The following is a 23,173-nucleotide window of genomic DNA, read 5'->3' as shown; positions in this document are numbered from 1 at the left end:
AGCTCTGAAGATGAGCCCAGCGTACACCTGAGCATCTGAAACATGATTTTGCGACAAGCACTTCTGTCAGAGATGTGTGCCCCGTGAAGTAATTCATATTTCTCAAATTAATAATAATCATAGAACGGTTTGGGTTGGAGGGACCTTAAAGCTCATCCAGTTCCAACCCCCTGCCACGGGCAGGGACACCTTCCACTAGACCAGGTTGCTCCAAGCTCCATCCAGCCTGGCCCTGAACACTTGACAGGGAAGGGGCAAGCACAGCTTTTCTGGGCAACCTGTGCCAGCACCTCACAGTACAGAATTTCTTCCTAGGTCTAATCTAAATCTCCCCTCTTTCAGTTTAAAGCCATTCCTCCTTGTGTTGCCACTACATGCCCTTGTAAGAAGCACCTCCAGCTTTCTTGTAAGCCCCCCTTCAGATACTGGAAAGCTGCTCTAAGGTCTCCCTGGAGCCTCATTCTGGCTGAACAAAGATCTTTGTTACACAGCACACTGCTATCCACCTCTTTACCTGGGAAGGCTCACATTGTGTGATACACAGGAACCGCAGGTGCAGCACCCCCCAGTGCTCTTTACCTCCAGGAGGATCTCTAACTAGTGATGGACTGATCCAGGGTGACAACTCCCTATCAACAAGGTAGGGTATAACTCCCCTTCCTAATGGGTCATCCAGCGGGTAGTGTACAGCTCACAGCTTCCACCACCATAACCCTCCAAAACAGCAATTTTCATCCTTAGTTTTCTGCCCTGTAGACAAAGAGAAAACTTGCTCACACCGTACCTGTGTGAGCAAGTTACACCTAAGCCTTGAGTGGAGTTTACAAAAGCAGACACCACAGATAAAGCATTCACACTGCTTGACACCTCTCTTCTAATGAACTTCAGTGCAACAATTATTTGTTTGCTTTAAAATCTTCCTGCAGACTTAAACAGGAAATGCTGCAATACACAGTACAAAACCCATCACAGCAGACATGTAATTAACATTGTGCCATGCTCATAACATAACATGGTTTACCAAAGCTTAATACATCTGTCAGTTTGACTGCACTAGAAATTATCTGAACTGTGCAGTTAAACAGGAAAGGCTTGTACTAAAACAAGCAGATTCAAACACAGTCAGGCAAAAAAGAACAAAAAAGCATCTTCTGATCTTGTGTACCAGAGCAGCCCCCTCTGATGCTTTAGGACAGAGGAGTTGCTGTTTTCACCCCACCCAAGAGGAAAAAAAACAAAGCCACAGCAATTGGGAAGCGAGTTGTAGGAGAAGTTCTCAGTGTTCATCTTCCCTATTTTAACAGATGCCAAGAACTGTCGGGAAAATGTACTGCACACTGATTGATAGCAGCCCACTGTAGTCAAATGAAGCTCAGTGTCTATGCAATGAATAATCACTCTTCCTTTTATTTCAGTGTCATATTACATTACAGTCAAGACATGTTATTGACAAAACCTACCAGACATTTCACTTTAAGTGTAACCCTCAGAAAAGAAAAAAAATCCCATCAAGGACTATACACAAATTGAGATGTCACAGGTTTTGATGTTACTAGTTCGAGATGTCACAATGGCTGATGTTACTAGTCCATTCAGATGCTTCACAATAACTCAATGTGTGGAAATACACTTTCTTGAAAGCTACAGAAACAACGTTTCACTTGGTTTAGTCTAAAGTCTTCTAAGATACAAACAACCTGTCCCATCAGATCCCAGTGACAACATAGCTCACATCCGTGCCAGAACACGGCTACACATTAGGACACCACCACCGGATGGTTATGCAAAAATAAAGCCGTCCAAATCCTCCTCTCCATCTAAAAGAGAAGTGTTGTAACTACTGCAGAAGTGTTCTGCATGTGAGGCTTCAGAGCCCATGTACTAACCCGGGCCCACCAGCTACTATCTAGCCTCCACCATATAACATGCAGTGTCACCGCTCTTGCTCAGGATTTCAGGACATTTGGCACACAGCAGCAGTAACGCTGAAAGAAACCCATTTATTTTAGATTTACTGTAAATCTGTCCAGTGGAGAGGCATTAAAACCAGCTAAAACTAGTGCTCCCTAAAAGATGGCTGCATTTGCAAACCAGCTGTGAAGGTAGATGTAACAGAAGTATCTGAGTTTCAGATAATGGCTGTGAAAATACATTTACTTAACTGAGGAAAAAGGTTAGATGTAACTGCCTTCAAAGAATTTAGCCAAAAAGCTTCCTCAGTGTAAGACAATGAAACTCCCAACTCTGCTTTACACAGAGCTCTTAAATTGGGTTTAGAAGTTGAATACATACTACTTTTTAATACATATAATCAACTTCAAAAGGATTCAAATATGTTGAAGAGACCCATAACAAACAGATTTTAGTTTTTAGGAAGCCCATGTAACATTTCCTTCATTACAGCTATCATTTGAAAATACTCTAAAGGGTTTTAAATCACACATACTGGCTGCTGCTGCATACTCAAACAGTTCTTTGAGCTACATTATTCAGTCACTAGCAAGTGGAGGCAGAGGATGTTTTTCATTAATACATTAACTATAGTCCATTAAGAACTTAGCTTTAATTATAGCCTCTGATTAGCTGCCAACTCTGGCTGAGGTTTAAGCCCTGAACACACAAATACCTAGCCATTTGCTAAGTGACCTTGGGTCTGGATTCATCCCACCTCATTTGAAGTTCAACTGCCCAAGTGCCAGGCCAGGTCCTGTTTATTGAAAGCCATGTTTAAAGGGGGTGCTTAGGTGGGTCTGACTGTCCTTTGGGGATGCTGCTCCTCACTGAAGTAGAGGCAGAGCTAGGGAAAGCTGTACATGTAGTGTAAAGTAAAGCATTAAGAAGTAGGTGAGGTGAATCCAGCGTGTAGACAGCTCACTCAGCTGCCTGCCATGAAAGCTGCCCATGTTAATAGCACATATAGGCTATATGCCCACTAAACCCAAACACATGCTCACTTGTAACAAGAGGAGAGGGTTAACAGGGCTTACCCACTCTGAAGAACAAATAAATTTATCACAAACCCTGAATGCAACTTTATCTTACATTCCACATGGAAACTAGCTGTTTTTGAACAGTTTTTGTATAGCTCAGTCTGGTGATCAAGCTGAATTCTGAACCAAGCTTCACCATGTTACAAAGAATACTTTGAGGGACAACACCGGTTACTAACCACTGAAAGCACTGTCTGTTGGAAAACGTAGTTTTAATAGATATTCTTCATCTTACAGAAGAGCACAATAAATACACCACATTCTATAGAAATTTCAGATGACACTGGAGCAAGAAGAGGTGAAAGAGGGAGAATACCAACAGACTACATAACCGTACCCCTGAATTGCATGACAAAACACTCCCTATGCAAACACTACAAGCTGTCATTTATACACGTCAGGTTGGCCTTGCCAAAAGCTTTTGAACATTTTTTCCTCCCTTTTTTTTGTGAGGAAGAAGGTCTGGGGAAAGGAAAGAGAATATGGATATAAGAAATTAAGGGAAGCAGCAAGATGGATGAAGGCCAAGAAAAATGCTGGACTCTCAGACAAGATGCACACACCAAAAACAAGGACGAGAAGGAAGTTTTTCATAACTTTCCTTCCCTTCAATAGGGAAGCTTTGCTACGATTTAAGCAGACTGATTGCTCAAGCAAGTAGCTTAATAAGGCTTGTAGAGAAAACCAGTGGTATGAGGCGCTAGCTGTAAGTGGTTAAACAAACATCAGTCACTACACAAGCTGGCCATAATGTGTTTCTACAGGCTGATAGTACATGTTAATAGAGGGCAGAATTCAGGAAGTTAGAAAACTGTGTAGCCTAACATCTGATGACAACCAGCAAAGAGAAGTTATGCAGATACTCACAATTAGCGCTGTCATCTGCTCCCAACCTCCTGCTTGATTATGGTTATTTCCACGAAAATGCATATCAACGCACTGCTATTATTATGGTTATAATGGTTACATCAGAGACTTGTTTCTAAAAGTCACTCCAAATTCAATTTCATATTAAATTGGCCAGGTAAGATCAGCCACATAACACAAGCTAATAAAAATCAGCCAGCAAACAGAAGCAAAAAGGAAAAAAATCTTGTGAATTCTCTTTCTTCTCTGTTTAATCTGTCAGACTGGTGAAAACAAATCGTAGTTCTGGTTTCCATCTTTGTTTAAATACGATGTCACATTAGAGAAATGAAAACACAGCAAAATAAACTGTACAACGGCCAAGTAGAATAACAAAAAATATTTTACTAAAACATAAGATTTACAGGAGATTTTCCAGACAAGCCATACAAAATGGTCACAAGCTTTTTCTTGGGGGGATTTTCTACACTTGACAGCAGAATCACAATATTATTAGTGAAGGTGATGGATGTTTAATGTTCCCATTTTTTTTCTGTTCAAACAATGAAGCTTGTCCATCTACAGCGTCTAAGTTAGACTGGGCTAGAGGGTATATTCTAAAGTATAACTGGTTAGCTGCTTTTACCAATGCAATTAGCATCACCATAAAAAGGGAGGAGGAGCCCACAAAATTAAGACGAAAAGCCCTGCAGCTAACCCTGCCTACCTTCATTCACAGTGCTTATACTTAAACCGTGATGGGAAAAATGATTAAAAGCAGAGATGTGCTGCTGCTTTCAAACAATTTCACAAAAATCCAGATGATAACTTCTAGCCTCTGCTCATGCGGTACAACAGTGAATCAGGACAAGACACAGATTTGCTAATGTGCATTTAATCACCAAAGGACTGAAGATGTCTGGGCTTTTATTCTGTAATGTTTCTAAGACTGTGTCCATTAAATGCAAACAAAAAGGAAGAGGTCTTGGCAGAACAGGAGAAGTGATGCACACTTGATGTTCAAAGCGCATTTAAATATTATTCATGGCATATAGCCTAGTCCATGCTCTGGCTGTAAAGAAAAGGAAACACATTTAAGAAAATACGTATTTTTAGGGCTCTATTAGAGTAACTAAATATTTCTTTTGAAAGATAACTTTATGCCACTGTTGCAAGTATGCAAAATATATCAGTTCTGAGATTTAAGTGCAATTTTGAACTCCAGCAGCTGACAATTCCTCATATTACAGAAGTGGCCTGACTGCACTGGATCCAGAAGTGGAAAGGCATAATGTAGTAAATCTTTCAGTCCATAACAGCACGCAACAGAAGCGGGTATGGAAGAGATGTACTTTCTGAAACCAGATACCTGTGCCTTAAGCTTTAGAGGAAAAGCAGTAGTGTATACTTTGCTTTACCACAACTCCAAATTAGACACGCCTGCAAGCTTAGCAACATGAACACTCAATGAAACAGATCAAGAGAGCTTTTCTTCTAGCAAGCACCACAGACTTGAAAACAGACCACTGTAGACACATTCAGGGCAGCTGGACTATGACAGTATGCAGTAATTATTCCTGCAAGTTGTGAACATAAAACAAGAGGTTGGTATTTACATCCCCCAACTGAGTAATCAGCTACTTCCTAAAACTAGACAGAAAAAAATGTAAGATACATCACCTGTTTCTATGGCTTGGGCTTCATTGGTCTTCCATTGCTCAGCTACATCATTTGCTAGTGGATCATCTGGATTGGGAGCGCTTAACAAAGCCTGGATTGATAGCAGGACTGTACGAATCTGCAAAGCTGGGGACCATTTATCTGAAGAGACATTTACAGCAGTGTGAAACACCATATTCACCGCAGACTACAGCAAAAGCAAGCTTTCCTCTCCCAGATTAAAGAATAAGCAAGGTATTCTTTTAACATACGAAATCTCTTTTCAGGGCCCATTTACAGGTTTCTGTACTTAATAAAATCAGAAGAAAGAAAACAAGGTAGCACTTACCTTTCAAAATATCTAAACATATTCTTCCCAGCTTGTCTACATTAGGATGATAAATTTTGGTCATGAAACGTACTTTAGGAGCTGCCATTGGATATTCTTCTGGAAGGAATAGTTCAAGTTTAAATGTCCCACCCTCAAAGGGGGAATCCTGTGGACCTGCAATGACCACATGGAAATAACGTGCGTTGCTTTCATCTGGCTCTGCTTTTATCCCAGGGACTGGCTCTGCCAGCAAGCGCTGGGTTTCCTAGAAAAAAAAGAAGAGGAGGCAATGTAACAAATACAATTGATTTAAAATAAATGCAACCTGTACAAACTATTTCAAAACAACGAGTATTCATTATGAGCTATTTGCCTACAGCCACAGAAACAATGTTAGATAGATACCTTAAAGTCAAAGAACATCTGCAGAAAGATAAGAATGTGGTAAACTGGTACGCAACTCCTTTCAGACCCCTCACAGCACGTGCTTCTATAGCACAAGCTAGCAGGTAACGAAGTGTTCTCAAATTTCATGACTTTTGATTAAACTACTGCCAAGCTGCTATTTGTTTTTAATATACCACAATGAAAATACCATTTCCCATTTTATCTTAAAGAGAAAATCGCATTATGTGAGAAGTCAAAGAAGGGGTTAATCACTCACAGAAAGTGTTCGAGGTTTACTCTAACAAGTTTATTACGATGAACATTTGCACTGGAATTAGATCCAGGCTTTGAGGAATTTCACGTACTGCTCTGCTGCAACACTTAACGGTGTTTTTAAGGATGTGTTACATATTTACACATATGTATGCATAAATAGCCTACAGAGAACTGTATTCTTTGTGGTCCTTTCTTTAGCCTACAGCACAAACCCTGCCTCAGACACCACACTATGCCCATAGTTAAGAGCTGCCCACATTCTGACCATCCATCCCACTAATGCACTGAGTGGACAGACTGACCAAGTCCTGTGCACCTTCCCTCTCCTGTGCTGCCAGCCTTCTCAAGTATTCTAGGCACCATTCTACTTCTCCTTATAAAAAAGGAACGTGAGGCCAAAATGGGCAAGAGGACATTAGGCAGGGACAAGAAATCCTGCCGAAGCCTCATTTCCTCAGGTAATTTTAGCCCCATTTCCTGCCCTTCCTCTAGCTTGTTTTTACTACATACAGTTAATCTTTTCACCATCTCTGTGTTGGCTTTCACAATGTAAAATTATCCTAGTTCTATTGACAGAAAATGGTAACTGGTAGGTATATTATTATTCTAGTTTTATCATGTATTTATTTTGTGTCTATAAATAGCATTAACACAAAACCAAGTGGACTGATTACTTGGCTTAATCCGTTCTTCAAACATAACAGGAGTGTTACAATACTGACATCTTGCAGAAATAAATCTACACAGCATTTAAGTGATACAGCTGCCTTAATGCAGTTAAGTAACACATCACTTTAGAAAAAAATAAAGAAGTGCAGTCACAGTAATTAATGCCAAAATCCAGTTATTTGTCTCAAAAAAATCAAAGTCCTACAAATCATAACACTGAAGTTATTACTATGTACACACACAAACATAAAAATACATTATCTGGTCTAATTCCTTGTCATGACTACATATATCCCACTTATCTGCACAGGCATTAGCTGTCAATGCCACTTACACACCTTACTGGAAGGCCATCCAAACTTCTTAGAGCCGTCTACGCTCACTTCAGCAAGCTTATTTTAAATGATACACAAATTTATAACGTACTCAGAACTTCTATTCTGCTAGCTATTTACCTGTACAGTAATTCTCTAGAAAAGCAGCTATAATGAACGCTTAAAGCTTTAGTTCAGTAGCGTGAAAGTAAAACTATACATGATGCCTGTACGTGCATAAAACATCCCTTATTTCTTCCAGCAAGTTTTCAGTGTGGGCGCTGCCACAGGTAAGTGTGACAATTTGGACTGCCACCTCTGAAGCAGTTTGACAGTTTTGGCAGACAAAACAATGCCTTACAGAAAAGGCAAACTAATACATCCAGCCTACTTCAAATTTTAGAAGAACGAACTTCATGAAAAGATCCAATTTTTAAACTTCTTCACAGCTGCTACCACTTGTACTTTGCCAGATCCCCAATTTGTCTACTTGTGTGGTTTGGGGCCTTATGGGCCTGCTCAGATTTAAAACTATTATTATTTTTAAATATTAAGGATAACACATTTTAATAGCTGGCCTGATCTCAGCAGTCCCTAACCTCCACTCAGCCACTCTGGTCTCCAGACTGCCTCTCTAGTTATACCAGTGTGCATACAGTATGCTGACTGTAACCATAGTGGGCAGCCAATCCTGGCTTAAAATAACCTGGAATCAGCAGTTGTCTGGCAGCAGCATCAGCACTTCTACCTGCCAGCATAACTGACAGAGCAATGCCTGGCTGCAAACTGCACATTCTGCCACTAATAACCATTTCCCAGTAAACAATGGGAGAGCCCACGTATGAGAAAAACGATCCTTTTAATGGAGGTACTGCATTACACTGAAGGGGCTATACCGCTGCTAGTATGTCATCACGTTCACACAGCCCTTTATGCCTCTATATCATGTGGACGTGGTAATCTTGCTATAAAACACCACAGAAAAGGGGAGAGCAAAGAAAAGCATTTCTGCTGCATACAGCTACACTAGTGCTGAGGCTGCTTCTAAAAGTCCCCTGTGGAACATCACTACTACATTAAAAACACTTTAAGCAATCATGCCTGTCCTGGGTTCAGCAGTAGCAGTCACTAGTGGTGCAGTGCAGTGTTTTGACTTTCAGCTTCTGATAGTGATGTTTAGGTTTGGCCAAGGACTTTGTGAGCCTCATGTTCTGCCAGGGAACATCACACCTGACCCAAACTGACATTAAAAACATGCCCAGGATGTAACTGGGAGTGAGCCGGAAGGGCCGGAGACTGCAGGGTTGGAGGAGGTATCGGTCAGAGCTTGGTCAGGCTGGGGGGGCGAGTTATCGGTTGGCTGGTGGTGAGATGATGTATTCTCTTCCCTTGTTATTTCCTTTATCATTATTATCATTGGTGGTAGCAGTAGTGATTTGTGTTATACCTTAGTTACTAAACTGTTCTTATCTCAACCCGTGGGAGTTGCATTCTTTTCGAAGGGGGAGGGCAGAAAGGGGGGGAAGTGAGGAGGGTTTAAACCACGACAGTTCCTGCACTGTGCATGGAGCTCCACCACTATCGACATAATTGAAGCTGTTTTCAAGCAGAGATGAGGAGGAATACTTGCAAGAAATCTGAGGTAACTGGTCAACTCTCATCTCTCATAGCCACCAAGCTCTGATGAAGCCACCATGCCAAGAGAGCAAGCATCAGGCTAAACTTCTGACACACACAAAATGACAGGTTGTGACTCCTATGAACATACATCACTACCGTTTTACACAAAAGCTGAGAAGCATCTTAGGTTCAGAAAAGGCATCTTTTTAGAACACTGACAAGCTTGTTAGACTACAAAAAAAACCACAAGAAAGATGCCATTTATTAAAAGAGCATGAAATGTTTGTACTTAAATACATCAACACCACCTGCTAAATTCTGACAGCAAATAAGGCTTTTGCCCTTCAATTATGAAGATATTTATAATAATCTCTTCAAATACATTTTGGGGGAAACAATGGAAATGGAACAGGAAGGGAAAAATTAACCAAAAAGTTACATTTTAAGGTCCAAGCATGTAAAACGCTTAAACATACAAGTAAGTCCAGTTCTAAGGTAATATCAGGAACTTGACTTTCACGTTTTACAGTAAGATGGCCAGTTAAAGACAACCAATTTGTTTTGACATAAGACTTGGAGACGTAAGCCATATTTGAGAGAAACAGTTATCAGTACGCAGGGATGGGGCCGTCAGCAACATGGTCCTGTGGAAGGTGTCCCTGCCCACAGTAGGAGGTTGGAACTAGATGACCTTTAACATTCCTTCCAACACAAACCAGTCTGCAATGATGAAGTTTTAAGTGTACATTCACACACACACAAAAACACATCAAAAAACCACCCTGTAAGTGTCACCCACAAGATGTGGACTCAACCTACAAACAAGGAAAAGTTCAACTATATGTTGATCTTCTGCTGTAATTTTATATTACTTTCCCCAGTTTTTTAGCTGAGTAAGTTTTGTGCGAACTGTTACTTGCCCCTCTCCTCCCCAAAACTGCCTTTGAACCCTTTGTCCAATTTCAACTTTTCTGTACGTTTTGTAAGCTGTCAGTGGCCAAGACAGAAACCAAGCTCACTGCCACTGAAGAGAAACACATGAAGAACTCTCATATTACATGCTGTTTGGCCAGTTTATTCCACCTAAGTATGTACTATTCCTGCCTGGCAACAAAACCCCAAAAAATTGCCAGTAAAAAGAGCTGGGACACACAGATATTAACATGCCATAAAGGAAAAAGGACAGATTCACAGAAAAACAGGTTCTGAAGTACTGCTGCTCACAGTAAATATTTTTACAATAGAGCAGTTAGTTTTGTTTTCATGGGAATGCAAACTTCCATCAAATAAGTGTTGCAGAACAGCACTTTAACAGTGTTTCTTGCTAGCTCTCCCCTAGCATAATCAAGGTTCACAGAAGAGATTTCAGGACACATTTTGAGCTCTAAAGCATTTAACGAAGTATCCCATGGTGCTGTAGGCAGTTAATTCTATCTGTCAGACTCTGCAGTGTTTTTAGATTGAGATCTCTTCTTGCTCTTGCTTGTACTTCACTTTTTCCATGATTTCCATTGACTAAAGAAAATTAATAAACCCAAAATAACCCAAAAGATACAGTCAGTTCTTAAAACCAAAACAACACACTGTCATTCACAACTGATTATGCCCCCCCAATTTTATTTTTCTTATTTTATTTAAGTGGTTAAAAACCACAGAAGTGTTGAAGGTGTTTTGACAAGCAAAGCAAAGCTTTCCCTATTAACACAGGTGGCTCGAAGTAGAATGACAGATGATACGGATGGGACAGATGGTGTAGCTGACATTCTGCATAGCTATGCTCTATAAAGACATTAAATTGAAAACTAATTGTACCGGGGGGGGGGGAAGAAACCCTCAACCTGCTTTTACAGTAACCTGTGAAGAGAAGAAGGCTCAGGAAGAGAGAGTGCCATGATCTTTAGAAGAGGCCAACAGAGCAGACAGTGGGAGTGAGGGTTTTTCAGGTTGCCAAGACTGAGGGAAGCTACACAAACACAAGAGAAGAATTTGCAGCAGGATATGTTTCATTCTTTGAGCTTTTGTTTGGTTATCCTGCTTTCAGTGGAAGGGAAAAAGAAGTTACTGAAAAGCAGACATAACCACCAGGATTCTTCTGGTCTATATACAGGACAGAGCCCTTCTTTAAGTGAGCTGAACAACCTTGAAGATGCTTCCATACAGACATGCACAAATATCGGTTGCTAGCACACACAAAGACATGAAGAAGCATACAAAGAATGAATCTATTAGAAATAACACTACTATTTTAACCACCTTCAGTCTTGCAGAAGTGTTTCTGAAAGCCTGAAAAAAGGTACTTCAGAAGCCTTCCTTGCTATCAACAGACTAAGACAGGATCAAACACTGACATACTGGCAAATAACTACAATTAGAAAGTTCAAGTATGCAAGTGCTTGCAAAAAGACCCCTCAAACATCACTTCTTATATAGCAGAGCCACTGCAGCTGAACTGTCTAAAGCTTCACCTGCCTGACAGAAATTACTCCAGTAGCAAGGGAAGAAATTGCTGCATGGGATTAGACAATTTTAAAAGCTTCTTCATTGCTTTTTAGAAAGCATATTCTTTGCTTGGAAAAATAGTTGCAAGCCCATTCCCTGTACTATGGTAACAGTTAATCACCACAGATTTCACAATGCCTTCCAAGGGATACAGCTAAAAAAAGGTAGGAACAAATCAATATTTATCACCTACAAAATACAGGAACTTTAAGGCTACTGCATGGAGGCCACCAGGATTTGAGAAAGAAGTTTGCTTGCAAAGTCAGCTCAAACTAGCTCAAAAAAGAAATCCAAGCTCCATGTCTTCAGCCAAATTTGCTTTGCTTAGTAATTCAGCTGTCTGCCTGCTTAATTTCCTTAAAACCCTGTTTTCTTATTTCATATTCAATATTACCGCTATGCAGTTAGCTTCAATAAGTAAAAAAACCTGCATATCAATCCACAAGCCTTCAGTGATATGGTTAGCGATGAGAAGCTCAGCATGACCCAGCAGCGGCGCTAGCAGCCCAGAAAGCCATCCATACGCTGGGCTGCATCCAAAGGAGTGTGACCAGCAGGTCGAGGGAGGTGATTCTGACCCCTCTACTCTGCTCTCATGGGCCCCACCTGAAGTACTGTGTGCAGTTATGGGGTCCGCAGCACAAGAAGGACGTGGACCTGCTGGAGTGAGCCCAGAGGAGGCCATGAAGATGATCAGGGGGCTGGAGCACCTCTCCTATGAAGAAAGCCAGAAAAAGTTGGGCTTGTTCAGCCTGGAGAAGAGAAGGCTCAGGAAAGACCTTAAAACAAACCCTCAGCATTTTAATCTGATAAATGAACAGCCCCTGGGGAAGGAAGAAAAGAGCCGTGCTGCCTTACAACTTCAGCCTATTACACACCTTCACTTTTGCCTGCATATCTGTGCCTCAACCTCATGGTGAAACACAGCATGCAGCTGATCTGGAAGAAGAAAAGAAAAAAAATCATGCAAAAGAGAAGAGTGCTAATGCAGTTCACCACATGTCCACACAAACAGCTGTGCTAGCAGAAAGGAGGGTGCAAACACATGTTGTCAGAAGAATGGGGGAACAGCCTGCTCGTTTGGGTTAAAGGGCTGTTTTGAGGAGTTGAGCCTGCAGCGTTAATCACAGCCAGAGACTAGTGTAACAGATTACTGTTCTGTAACCAACCTAAAAAGGAAACTCAGAGGCTACCGCCTCATTCCAAAGGAAGAAGCTTAACTACCAACAGGGCTAATTTCAGTAACAGATGGCAAACTGCTAAATTAGTCTTCATCCATCTACAAAATTCTTCAACACTTGTTATAAACAGTTATCTAGAAACCTTTTATAGTGTTTAGACTACAGAAAAGCATCCCTGACTAGCAGCTTTATGCTAGTACCTTAAAAAAATAGAGAGATATCAGTAAGACTTTCTGAGGTCAACACAGCTGTGATAAAATTATTCTGAAACTTGAAAACAGAAAACATTAAGAAAGCCTCTTACACAAGGAGAAAATACTGCAGGCCTTAAGAGCTGTTAAATATTTTAAATGGCACAGTACCACATCTTTATGCAACGTCTCAGGGGAATGATTGCTTCCTTGCCATTTTCAGCAGCACAATTACAAGCTTAATTCTCTATGCAGTAGTCAAATTATTTACCTTCGACAATACCCAATAAGATGGAGGTTACCCTCGACAATTTTGTCAGGCTAAGGCAAGGTACAAGCTCTCTCTAATCTCCCCCAGACAGTGAAAGAATGCAGGTAATACCCACCTTTACCTGTAGGTTCAGCTAACCCTAGGTGCCTTTACTCTGAACGGATCAGGGAAGACGGATGATGGATGAATTATCTTTGTCTTAACAAGAACTTAAACTGCAACAGGAATTACAGCTCACCTCCCAGTGCTTCCTGTTGCCCCCTTGCCAGAAATCACCATTCTGCAAATCTCCTGAGAAAGTGAACCCTGCCAGCATTCTCAATTCAACTTAGGAAAAGTGAACTGGGCACTCTTAACTAGATCTTTAACCCCCAAAAGGCTGACTGATATCCACTGTCATCTAGCAGAGGACAGACAAAACCAGCTTCAATAAACCTGCCACAGGGCACAACTGAACCCATCAGCCAAGCTGGTGGCTCATCTAGGAAAATGCATTTAAGAAAAGACAGAAAATATCACACAGAGAATGGGGAGTGTGGGGGAGGACACTATGAGCAAAACTAGCATGGTCAGAGAAGGAGGGTAAGTGCTACAGGCACCACAGGAGATTCCCTGTAGCCCATGGAGAGGGCCATGCCGGAGCATGAGAAAAGCATGAGGAGGAGGGAACAGGAGAGAGAAGCTGTAATGGACAGACCACAAACCCCTATTTTCCATCCCCCTGCAACCATCAGGGACAGGTGAAGTACAGAGTTGGAAGTGATGGACTGAAGTTGAGTGCTGGAAAAGGTATTTTAATTTTGTTTGTTTTTCATCATCCAACTCTATTTTACTTGGCAATAACCAAATTCATTTTCCCCATGTCCAGTCTGTTTTGCCCATGAGGGTAATTGGTAAGTGTTCCCCCTATCTTTGTCTTGACCCATAAGTTTTTCCATCTTATTTTCTCCCCGTGCTTGGTTGAGGTACAGAGAGTGAGAGCATGGCTGGATGGGCATTTGGCCAAGCCACTACAGCATAATTCACAAGGCAACTTTTAATCTAAAATGTGTTTGAACTGTTGTACCCAGAAGCAGTTTTATAGAGGATGCCGTAGACAAACTCCACAGATGATACTGTAAATCAGAGTTTTTCAAAAAGAGATGACAGATTTAAAATGAAAGCACTAGCTCCATTTTCTGCTACAGTTGAAATGATAACACTTATCATTGGAGGGTACACACATACCAATTTATGTGGGAGATGCGATGAGAAAACAGGTATCTTTCAGTTTAACTGACTGTTCACCAGTCTCTTCAATATTTGCTTCCTCGGGGAGAGCAGGCATTTGCTGCCAAGTCCTCCAGGAAGACTTCTAAAGCAGATCAAAGTCACTAACAATAGCAAAAAGTGAAGATATTAAAAAAAAACAACAAAAAAGTTACACCTAATTTGCACTACGTTTTAGTCACTGAGAGTGGAAGTACTTTATCTCATTATTCATTGGCTTCAGCTATTGAGTTCACAATTGAGCCAAATGCTTTGGCTTCCACCACTTCAACCTGGTTTTCAGCCCTTCTTAATTTCACTCACATCTGTAACTACCTCCACCTCTCCTTTTCGTCAAAGGCAAGGGTTTGCCAGAATGGGAAGCTCTGACTTCCCAGCAGCAGTGCTAATTTGTACAGTCACAGTCCCATGCACCCCTTCCATCAGCCCAAGTGTCTGCTAAGTCAAATAACAAACAAGATCACAGAACTGATCTGGCTTAAGAAATAACCTTTACTGCAGAGTTCTGAGTCAAATCAGCCCCTCAGAACAAGTTTAACACAGAGGCACAAAACCTTTTGATAGAGTAAGGCTGCTCACCATGAACCACAGGCCAATCACCTTGAGAAATTGTGGTTAATCTAACTTAACCAGACAGTACCTTTTCCACCTTGTGCTGGCTCCCTACAAAAAACAAAGACGTAAAATACCAACTTTAACATTTCAATTCAGACTACATACAGCAGACATTTGCTTTATATTCTTGCCAGCTGCTGGTGCTGTTATCTTCCAACTACAGCTAATAGTTTGGATTAATTTGGGGGTATGAAATAGAAACTGAAGGGTTTAGCTGCATACTGGCACACAGACAAGTTATAATTACTTGCCAAATGGCAACTCTCTGCTGTTCTGTCAGAGTGGGATAAGGGGGGGGAAAAACCACACTGATCTCCTCCACCAAGAACTGATAAGTTGCACACAAGAAGGTAAGCTGCATGTATGTTTTCACTTTGATTTCTGAGGGGGAGGCAGTAGGAGAAAGTGAAATATATCAGTCAAAACTGTCTCCTACATATAGGGATAAAGATGCTTCAGAAAACCACAAAGACTTAATTAAAAAACTTTTTACAACAGTGCATCACATTCTGGCACAAATTCTTTCAGGGTCTATCAATTCATTAGCTACAGTTATGTAAAGAACTGGCTATAACCAGCATTACTGAAAATAAATTGGTTACCTAAGCAGATGTATATTGTCAGAGAGATTTCAGCATGTTTAGGTTAAAATTATACCACTTTAAAACGACTACACTGGGGAAAATCTTCTGTAAAAAATGTCTGCCTTTTAGGAAAAAAAAAAAAAAAAGAATTAGCAATAAGGCCCATTAAAGTGTACAGCAAAGGTCAAACATAATGAATAGAAGGCTGCACTTGTGGCTTCCAGTAGCTGGCCTCCACATGAATTCTTGCCTTCTTTGCCATATAATCCCTAAGTGTCAGCACCCCACATGGCTCCACTTCCTGGACTTGTTACTGGGTTAACATCTCTGTGCACTAATGCTTTCTTCACCCTGCAGATTCCAGACCCCATTATTGGCCCTGACTGTATCTACCCCCACCCACCTCACAAAGCAATTTCATGCTCTGAGGGTCAATGTATCAAAGGCATCAGCTGTAAAAAAGCAAGAATAGAACAGCAATACATTAGATTTAGAAACCATTAACTAGCACTTGATCTACGAAAAACTATCCAGCAACCTGAAACTACAGCTCCGCTAAGCAACCACTGTGAACTCTGAATCTCTCACAATCTTCCCTCATACACTTCTGGTTTCCCAGTTGCCATCACCACTGCGAAGTCACTCAGAACAAGATAAAGACAAATGTATTCCAGGTAACTGCACCTTCCCAGAAAACAAATATATAATAAATAAACAAAACCAGAATCCACCCATTCTTGGAAGACAACCCTGTTGCCAAACAGCAGTAACATGAAGAGAGGCATTTTTAAGGTCAGCATCACTCTCCCCCGAGAATGACCTTGATCTCAAATTTTCCATAGCAGATTACAGAATTTTGGAACAGTGAAGCTGAGATCCTATGCAAATTCCTATCGGATTATCTATGTACTAGCACAGATCCAGCTTTTCATGGTGCATCTGCAGCTACAGTAAAGTTAGGCATAACTAAATTCACTAAGCTAATAGTGTAAACCATCCCTGTAGTCATGCTGATACAGCACATTTGCATTAGTCTTGCATTAGTCTTGCATTAACATAACAGTGTCAAAGTCTGGTTAAAGCGAACAGTAATTCATACAAAGCTTCCAAATGTCCAGATACCATCTGCATTGGATTTCTGCAGCAAGGTTTTGGTAGCAGGAGTCTACAGGGGTGGCTTCTGTGAGAACCTGCCAGAAGCTTCTCCCATGCCCAACAGAGCCAATGCCAGTGGTTTCAAGATCCACAATGGGCCAAGGCTGAGCCCGTCAGTGATGGTAGTAGCACCTCTGGGATAACACAGTTAAGGAAGGAGCAGGTGGAACTGTGTGGCAGCAGCTGAAGAGAGGAGTGAGACATGGGAGAGCAACAGCTCTGCAGACACCAAGGTCAGTGCAGAAGGAGAGAAGGCGCTCCAGGCACCACAGCAGAGATTCATTCCCCTGCAGTCCATGGTGCAGCCCATGGTGAGGCAGGCTGCACCCCTGCAGCACATGGAGGTCCATGGTGGAGCAGATCTCTACCTGCAGCCCCTGGAGGACCCCACACGGGAGCAGGGGGATGTCCAAAGGAGGCTGTGACCCTGTGGGATGCCCGTGTTGGAGCAGGATCCTGGCAGGAACTGTGGCCACATGGAGAGAGGAGCACACACCGGCACAGGTTTGCTGCAGGATGGGTGACCCCACAGGGGATCCAGGCTGGAACAATCTGCTCCTGAAGAACTGTACCCCATGGAAGGGACCCACACTGGAAGTCTGTGAAGAACTGCAGCCTGTGGGAAGGACTCATGCTGAGAAGTTTATGGAGGACTGTCTCCCATGAGAGGGACCCCATGCTGGAGCCGGGGATGAGTGTGAGGAGTCCTCCCTAGGAGGAAGGAGCAGCAGAGACAGCATGTGATGAACGGCAACCCCTATTCCCAGTGTCCCCCATGAAGCACAGGGGGAAGGGAAAAGAAGAGAATTCATGAGTACAGTTGAGCCCAGGAACAAGGGAGGGGTGGGAAGAAGGTGTTTTAAGATTCAGTTTTTATTTTCTCATTATCCTACTCTGATTTGATTTGTAATAAATTTAACTAATTTCCCCAAGTCTAGTCTGGTTTGCCCGTGGTGGTAACGGGTGAGTGATCTCTCTCTGTGTCCTTGTGTTGACCCTTTCATTGTACGCTCTTCCCCCTTTGCAGCTGAGGAGCAGAATGATAGAGCACCTGGTGTCCTGCCAGGGTCAACCCACCACATCATCTATAGCAAAATTTGTCTCTTCTGTTAACCCACCAGTCACATGTAACTATGAAACACTGGATTTGTTTTGTACTGTACAAAGCAAACCTTTATTATATACCATACTTGTCTGATACACTTCCATGGCTTCCAGTGTAAAACAACTGCATGCAAAGCAATAAAAACCTGTTAGCATCAGTCTTAGAAAGCTTGGGGTACTACAGATTTGTACTACCTCAACGTTACTCAAGTATTATACCAGAAGGTGGTCCAGCAACAGGAACTTTTGTGTTTAGTTGGATTATTTCCTTGTTTTTCCCCAGTTTTGATTCTCTAGTGTCTACTGAAAGCTTCTTTAAGAAAAAGGCTGTAGAAAGTTAGTTATCAGTGTCCTCTTTAAGATATTTTATTAAGACTCCATGTTTTTCCTTTTAAAACTGGTACCTTGACCTACCCTTGGAAGTTTTCTTATCCTCTGGGCCTAGGCCTTCTGCTCAGCCTCCCTCCGACACCTCCACAAAGGATGTGTCCTACCAAACTTCAGGCTTCCAGCACCTGCCTATATACCCCTCCCACTACCACAACCAACCTATGCTGTACTAGTTGCCCTACAAAAAGACTCAATGAGGGTCACAAAGTAGCATATCCATTATCTTCCCACCTTCCTACATTGTTGGGGAGACAGAGGGAAGATGCTTTTAGAAGAATAGTACAAAAAAAATCCTCTGAAAATCCATTAAATTTTCACCCATCTGTCAAATTCAAAGTTATCCGTAAGATTCAAAAAGCATGCAAGGGACAAAAAGCCATTATAAATAAAGAGCTTCTCTGACAAATACCAAGGAACAGCACTGTCCAGAAGGAACATTTTCCATGCGTAACCACCATTCAAACAAACATACCATATCACAAAAAGGTATTAAGTTTACCTCCAGTCTTTTTTATTTTACTTTTTATTCAGGAAATAAAAAAAATGGCCAGAAATAGCAGAGAAATCAATAAAGCAATGGTGACTTTCATACTCATGTAGACAGACGTCCATTCCCCAGAAGTCCATAGCTTCCAAGACAAAGTAAGAATCTTCAAGTTGGCTGCAGTAATACTGTATAAGAACTTCTAGAAAGTTTCCGGAGTTGCAGGTTAAATACCCGATTTGTATTTTAAAAAAGATATAAAGCTGGTTATACTGACCTCTAATACAGAATGCTGTAGGTGCCTATCATGACATATACCATAAGACTCTCCATGATTTTTCTCCCTGGAATCTTACATTTTGAGGTAGCATTTTGTAACTCAGCAGTCCAAATGTTATCCAGATTCTCAACAAAAAAAATAAAAAAAAAAATACAGCAAGCAGGAGCTCACTAGGAGGATTGTGGAAATAGCTGCTTACAGGAAACAGCAAGGAAGGAACATCTCGGCCAGCAACACACTACCGTGCAGGGGAGGAAATCAAAGCCTCAGTAATTCAACATTGATAAATTCATTAATAAAGAAAAAAAATGTTTTTGAAGGAGTCTTACATACTGCTTCAGATGGTTGCTTCATAATAGCAGCTGCAGTGACTGTAACAGAAGTGCTACTAACAACTGGCTACACAGCCAACACGTAGACCTGGACATCAAATCATGAATGATGAGATCATTGCAGCAGTGAAAACAGCAGAAGAAAAACACATTTGAGAAGATGACATGAGGCAGCATTGCCCGTCCCATTCAGATCTACCAACTGCACTTGACACAGCAATGAGGTAGATTGAATGTCAGCCAAGAGAAAAAAAAAGAAAAAAAAAAAAAAAATCAGATGCAATTCAATTCCTGGAGCTACGTGACTTTGCAACACTGGAGAGAATTGGTGTAGTAAGTGCCTGAAAGTAAAAACCATTGGCTTATTTCTTGTGTATATTGCAAAGGCTTATTTTTTAATACTGGAAATACTTTTTAATAGTAGGAAAAAAGTTTACAGCATCAAATGCACACATCTATGTCAATGTGTTGTACCACATTTTTATTTTATCTTACATTAGCAGATTTTGTTTTCAAGGTGATTCGCAGGTGACCCCTGGGTTTGGGCTACTGAAGCAAATAAAAATACCTCTTCTCCGTTTCACAAGAGAGAAGGTTTTCCAATTCTGATTATATCTTTAAAGATCCAAAACTGTATCATCATTTTCTACTTGCCATTTGCGATGCGCTAACATGAAGTCATAAATCTAAAGCAAGTCATCTCTTGAGCTTACAGATCATTCCCCCCACACACACACTCATTTAAAGTCTGTGTTTCCAAGTAAACTGAGGACAGCAAACCAGGAGTAATTCTGTATCTTCTGCAACAACTGCTTTGCAACATCTCTGCTGTCACCTTTTAATTGAATTTGGGGAAAGTATTGGAAATCTAGAGCTCTCTGCTGAGACAAGGAAAGCTACTCCTCTCCCACTGGGCTAGATGACAGCCTGCACATAGCAAAGAAGCAGGCTGAAGAGTACAGGGACTCTAGTCAACCTGAGAGCCAGGCCATCTGCCAGCAGTCGGTCAAGATGAGGAACGCCAACTGCATTTTGAGCGGTTAGCTAGATTCTGGACTTCATTACAGTCCAAACATGCACTCCTAGCTCCACCAGTCATCAACAGTCTCCCTCAGATGGCAACACAAAGGGTGCATGTGGGCCAAAGGGAGAAGGTGTTTTCCCAGCTGTAACCTAAGCCATTTATTTATCATCAAATCATTATTATGCATAAAGAAAATCAGATCCTGTTACTGGAGTTACTTCACCTTTCTGTAACTCTTTCCTCTCTTCCATTTCCTTCCCTGATCTTTCAAATTCTCACTAGCAGCAACACATCCTTCCCTCCAAGGCAACCAGCGAGAGGAAATTTAACTCAAGACTGGCAAGATGGAAAAGGTCAGAACAATTCTCACTCGAGACTCCTGAGGACTCAAGCAGCATTATTTCTAGGTCTGCACCTCTGCAGCTGCAATATTTCAAAATATGACTTTGCACATTCTTGAGGCTCTAAGGGTTTAGGCAGATTCAAGCCCTGGACTACATGCACATATGGCAACCTAACCTATTCACAGCATAGGAACTAAAGAACTGGTCCTCTAACACAAAAAATCCAAGACTTAAAAGCTCTGGACTGGCTGCAGACAACCTATAATGCATAGGTGGAAACACACAACCTCCCATACACACCACCCTGTAACAGATAATAACCCCCAAAACTCCAAGGGGGGGGTCCTCTAGAGGAAATCTGTAATTTCCAGGTCTCTCCACGTCCCCTTTCCTGCTGGATAGGGGACATTCCCATTCCATCGCACATCTTTGATATGAGTCATGTGCAAATTGTTCCATTTCGTTTTTCTAGAAAAACATAAAAAAAACAGCAGCACCAAGAAGGGAATTAATGCACCAGCTCACAAGTGGGTGCTCTCCTTGGTTTCGTTCAGAGGAGTTGTCAAGAGCTATTAAAATTTAACACAGGCACCAGGCTCATGACTGAGCTCTTACCACAGCTCTGTGATGAATACCAGTTCCACTGTATTATGAATCAGTGCTCTTTCTCACACCTGAGATATCAGCAGGATGAGTGTTCAACTCATTCTACAGGATTTGTCTTTGTTATTTTTACTGCTTACAATTCTGAACAAGAATCAGTTTAATTTGTTTCACACAAGATAAATGCTACTCCTGCTTTATTTTTACCTCATCTCCTCTATGACCTATTAGATAACACGATTTTAGAGAAAAACAGTTTTATTTTTCATCCACTTTTTAACATATCCTACACTCAAGCATTTTACAGTGGTTGCCAACACTGTGCATTCAACCAAGAGAGCTTCGCAGCATTATAAATTATTTGTGACATTTGTTCACTTAACAAGTAACAAGGGTGCTGTTTTTTCATGTGAGAGCTAACGAATCTGACTGGAATCACTTTTGTAAAGGGAGTGATTGCCAGTTTGCGGGCTCCAATTCACATCACTGCAAATCGAGTGGCAGACAGCAGCCCTGCACAAACATCCACGCTAGCTCCAAGCCCGAGCTATCATTTGGTAGCTTGCAATGCAGCTACCTGTATCACTGACTGACTCCAAATCATTCAAGTCTTGGACAGAAACAGTACTCGGAGGGTCAACTGAAAGTACCCCGAAGTTGGAAGCCCTCACAAAGCTCGATGAATGAAAGTCGAAGCACGACACTGAACTGCCAGCACGAACACACTAACACAGTACGGGCCGACAGCTCCGAGCGCATGCAGCAATACCGAGGCTGGCCCGGCACTGACCGGTACGATGCCCCCGACATACGGATGCAGCCCAGGTTTAGCTGCTCACCGTGTTCTGCCCCTCCTCGCACGGGAGGAGGAAGCCGAGCCCCTCGCTCCCCCAGCCCAGACACGGCCAGCGCTGCTCCGGGGAGCGGGACCGGGGCGAGAAGCAGCACAGCCGACGGGACAGAACCGGGGACGCGCCCGGTGCTTTCCGAGCTCCAGCCCATGTTAGGGGCGCTGGGGTACCCGCCGGACGGCCGCACACAGGCCGTGAGGCGCCGCCACCGCCCGGGCGGGCGCTACCGTGAGAGGCGCGGGCCCGCTCCCGCCCGCCAGGACGGCCCGGCCGCTCCCCCCAAGCCCGCGAACGCCGCCGCCGGGAGCGGGAGCCCCCAAGGGAAGCGGTGATGGGACCCGGCCCAGCGCGGCCCCTCCTCCAGCGGCGGCGGGTCGCCCCCGCCCTGCGAGGAAAGGAGGAGGCCTGGGAGCGGCCCTGCCCCCGCCCGGCCCGGCTCCCAGTCGCCGGAAGCAGCGCCCGGCCCGACCTAACCGTGCCCGCAGCGCGGGCCCCGGCCCGGGCGCCCCTCGAGCTCCCGCGGAGCGCGGCGGTGCGGGCGGCGGTACCTTGATGATCCTGCGGGGCAGCCCGGCCATCTTGTCTCGTCGGGGTGCAGGCTCGCGGGCTCGCCTCCGCTCAGAGCTCGCGCACAATCGGAAGTGGGTCCGCGCCGAGCTTCCGGTGGTACCGCCCTCGGCGCGGCACGACGGGCAATGTAGGCCGCGCCGGTCCGCACCCCTGCGGCGGCCCGAGGGAGTTCGGCGGGGGCGCCGTGAGGCTGAGGTGTGCCGCCTCCCTTCACGTCTCCAGGCTGAGGTGGGCTGGGGCAGCCAACCTGAGGGCCCGGGGAGTCATTTGCTTCTCCCAGTCCTACAGGGCACTAGCTACCAGGGTTGCTTATGTATGGCCTCTCCGAGGTACC

At 42.9% G+C, this 23,173-nt stretch overlaps 1 protein-coding gene and 1 long non-coding RNA gene across 3 annotated transcripts; both read right to left on the bottom strand.

Moving 5' to 3' along the window:
• Positions 1 to 1,387: 1,387 nt before the first annotated feature.
• UBE2N (ubiquitin conjugating enzyme E2 N) lies at positions 1,388 to 22,990 on the bottom strand. The gene is made up of 4 exons (XM_062633523.1): positions 22,818 to 22,990; positions 5,845 to 6,091; positions 5,517 to 5,657; positions 1,388 to 4,908 (listed from the first exon to the last, which is right to left on the bottom strand). The coding sequence occupies exons 1-4, from the start codon at positions 22,845 to 22,847 to the stop codon at positions 4,868 to 4,870; spliced, it is 459 nt and encodes a 152-aa protein (XP_062489507.1). The 5' UTR covers positions 22,848 to 22,990; the 3' UTR covers positions 1,388 to 4,867.
• On the bottom strand, positions 7,617 to 16,728 carry LOC134171386 (uncharacterized). 2 transcript variants are annotated; one of them, XR_009967614.1, is made up of 4 exons: positions 15,914 to 16,728; positions 14,462 to 15,166; positions 9,018 to 10,607; positions 7,617 to 8,573 (listed from the first exon to the last, which is right to left on the bottom strand). It is a non-coding gene; the product is annotated as an uncharacterized LOC134171386 (long non-coding RNA). The 2 variants fall into 2 exon arrangements; XR_009967613.1 differs by lacking the exon at positions 15,914 to 16,728 and having other exon boundaries at positions 14,462 to 15,245.
• Positions 22,991 to 23,173: the final 183 nt, after the last annotated feature.

This window comes from Pezoporus occidentalis, unplaced genomic scaffold, assembly GCF_034315485.1.
Source record: "Pezoporus occidentalis ecotype Australia unplaced genomic scaffold, CSIRO_AGI_Poc_V1 ctg112, whole genome shotgun sequence".
NCBI classification, from domain to species: Eukaryota; Metazoa; Chordata; class Aves; order Psittaciformes; family Psittacidae; genus Pezoporus; species Pezoporus occidentalis.
This window is presented reverse-complemented; position numbering and strand designations above follow the sequence as displayed.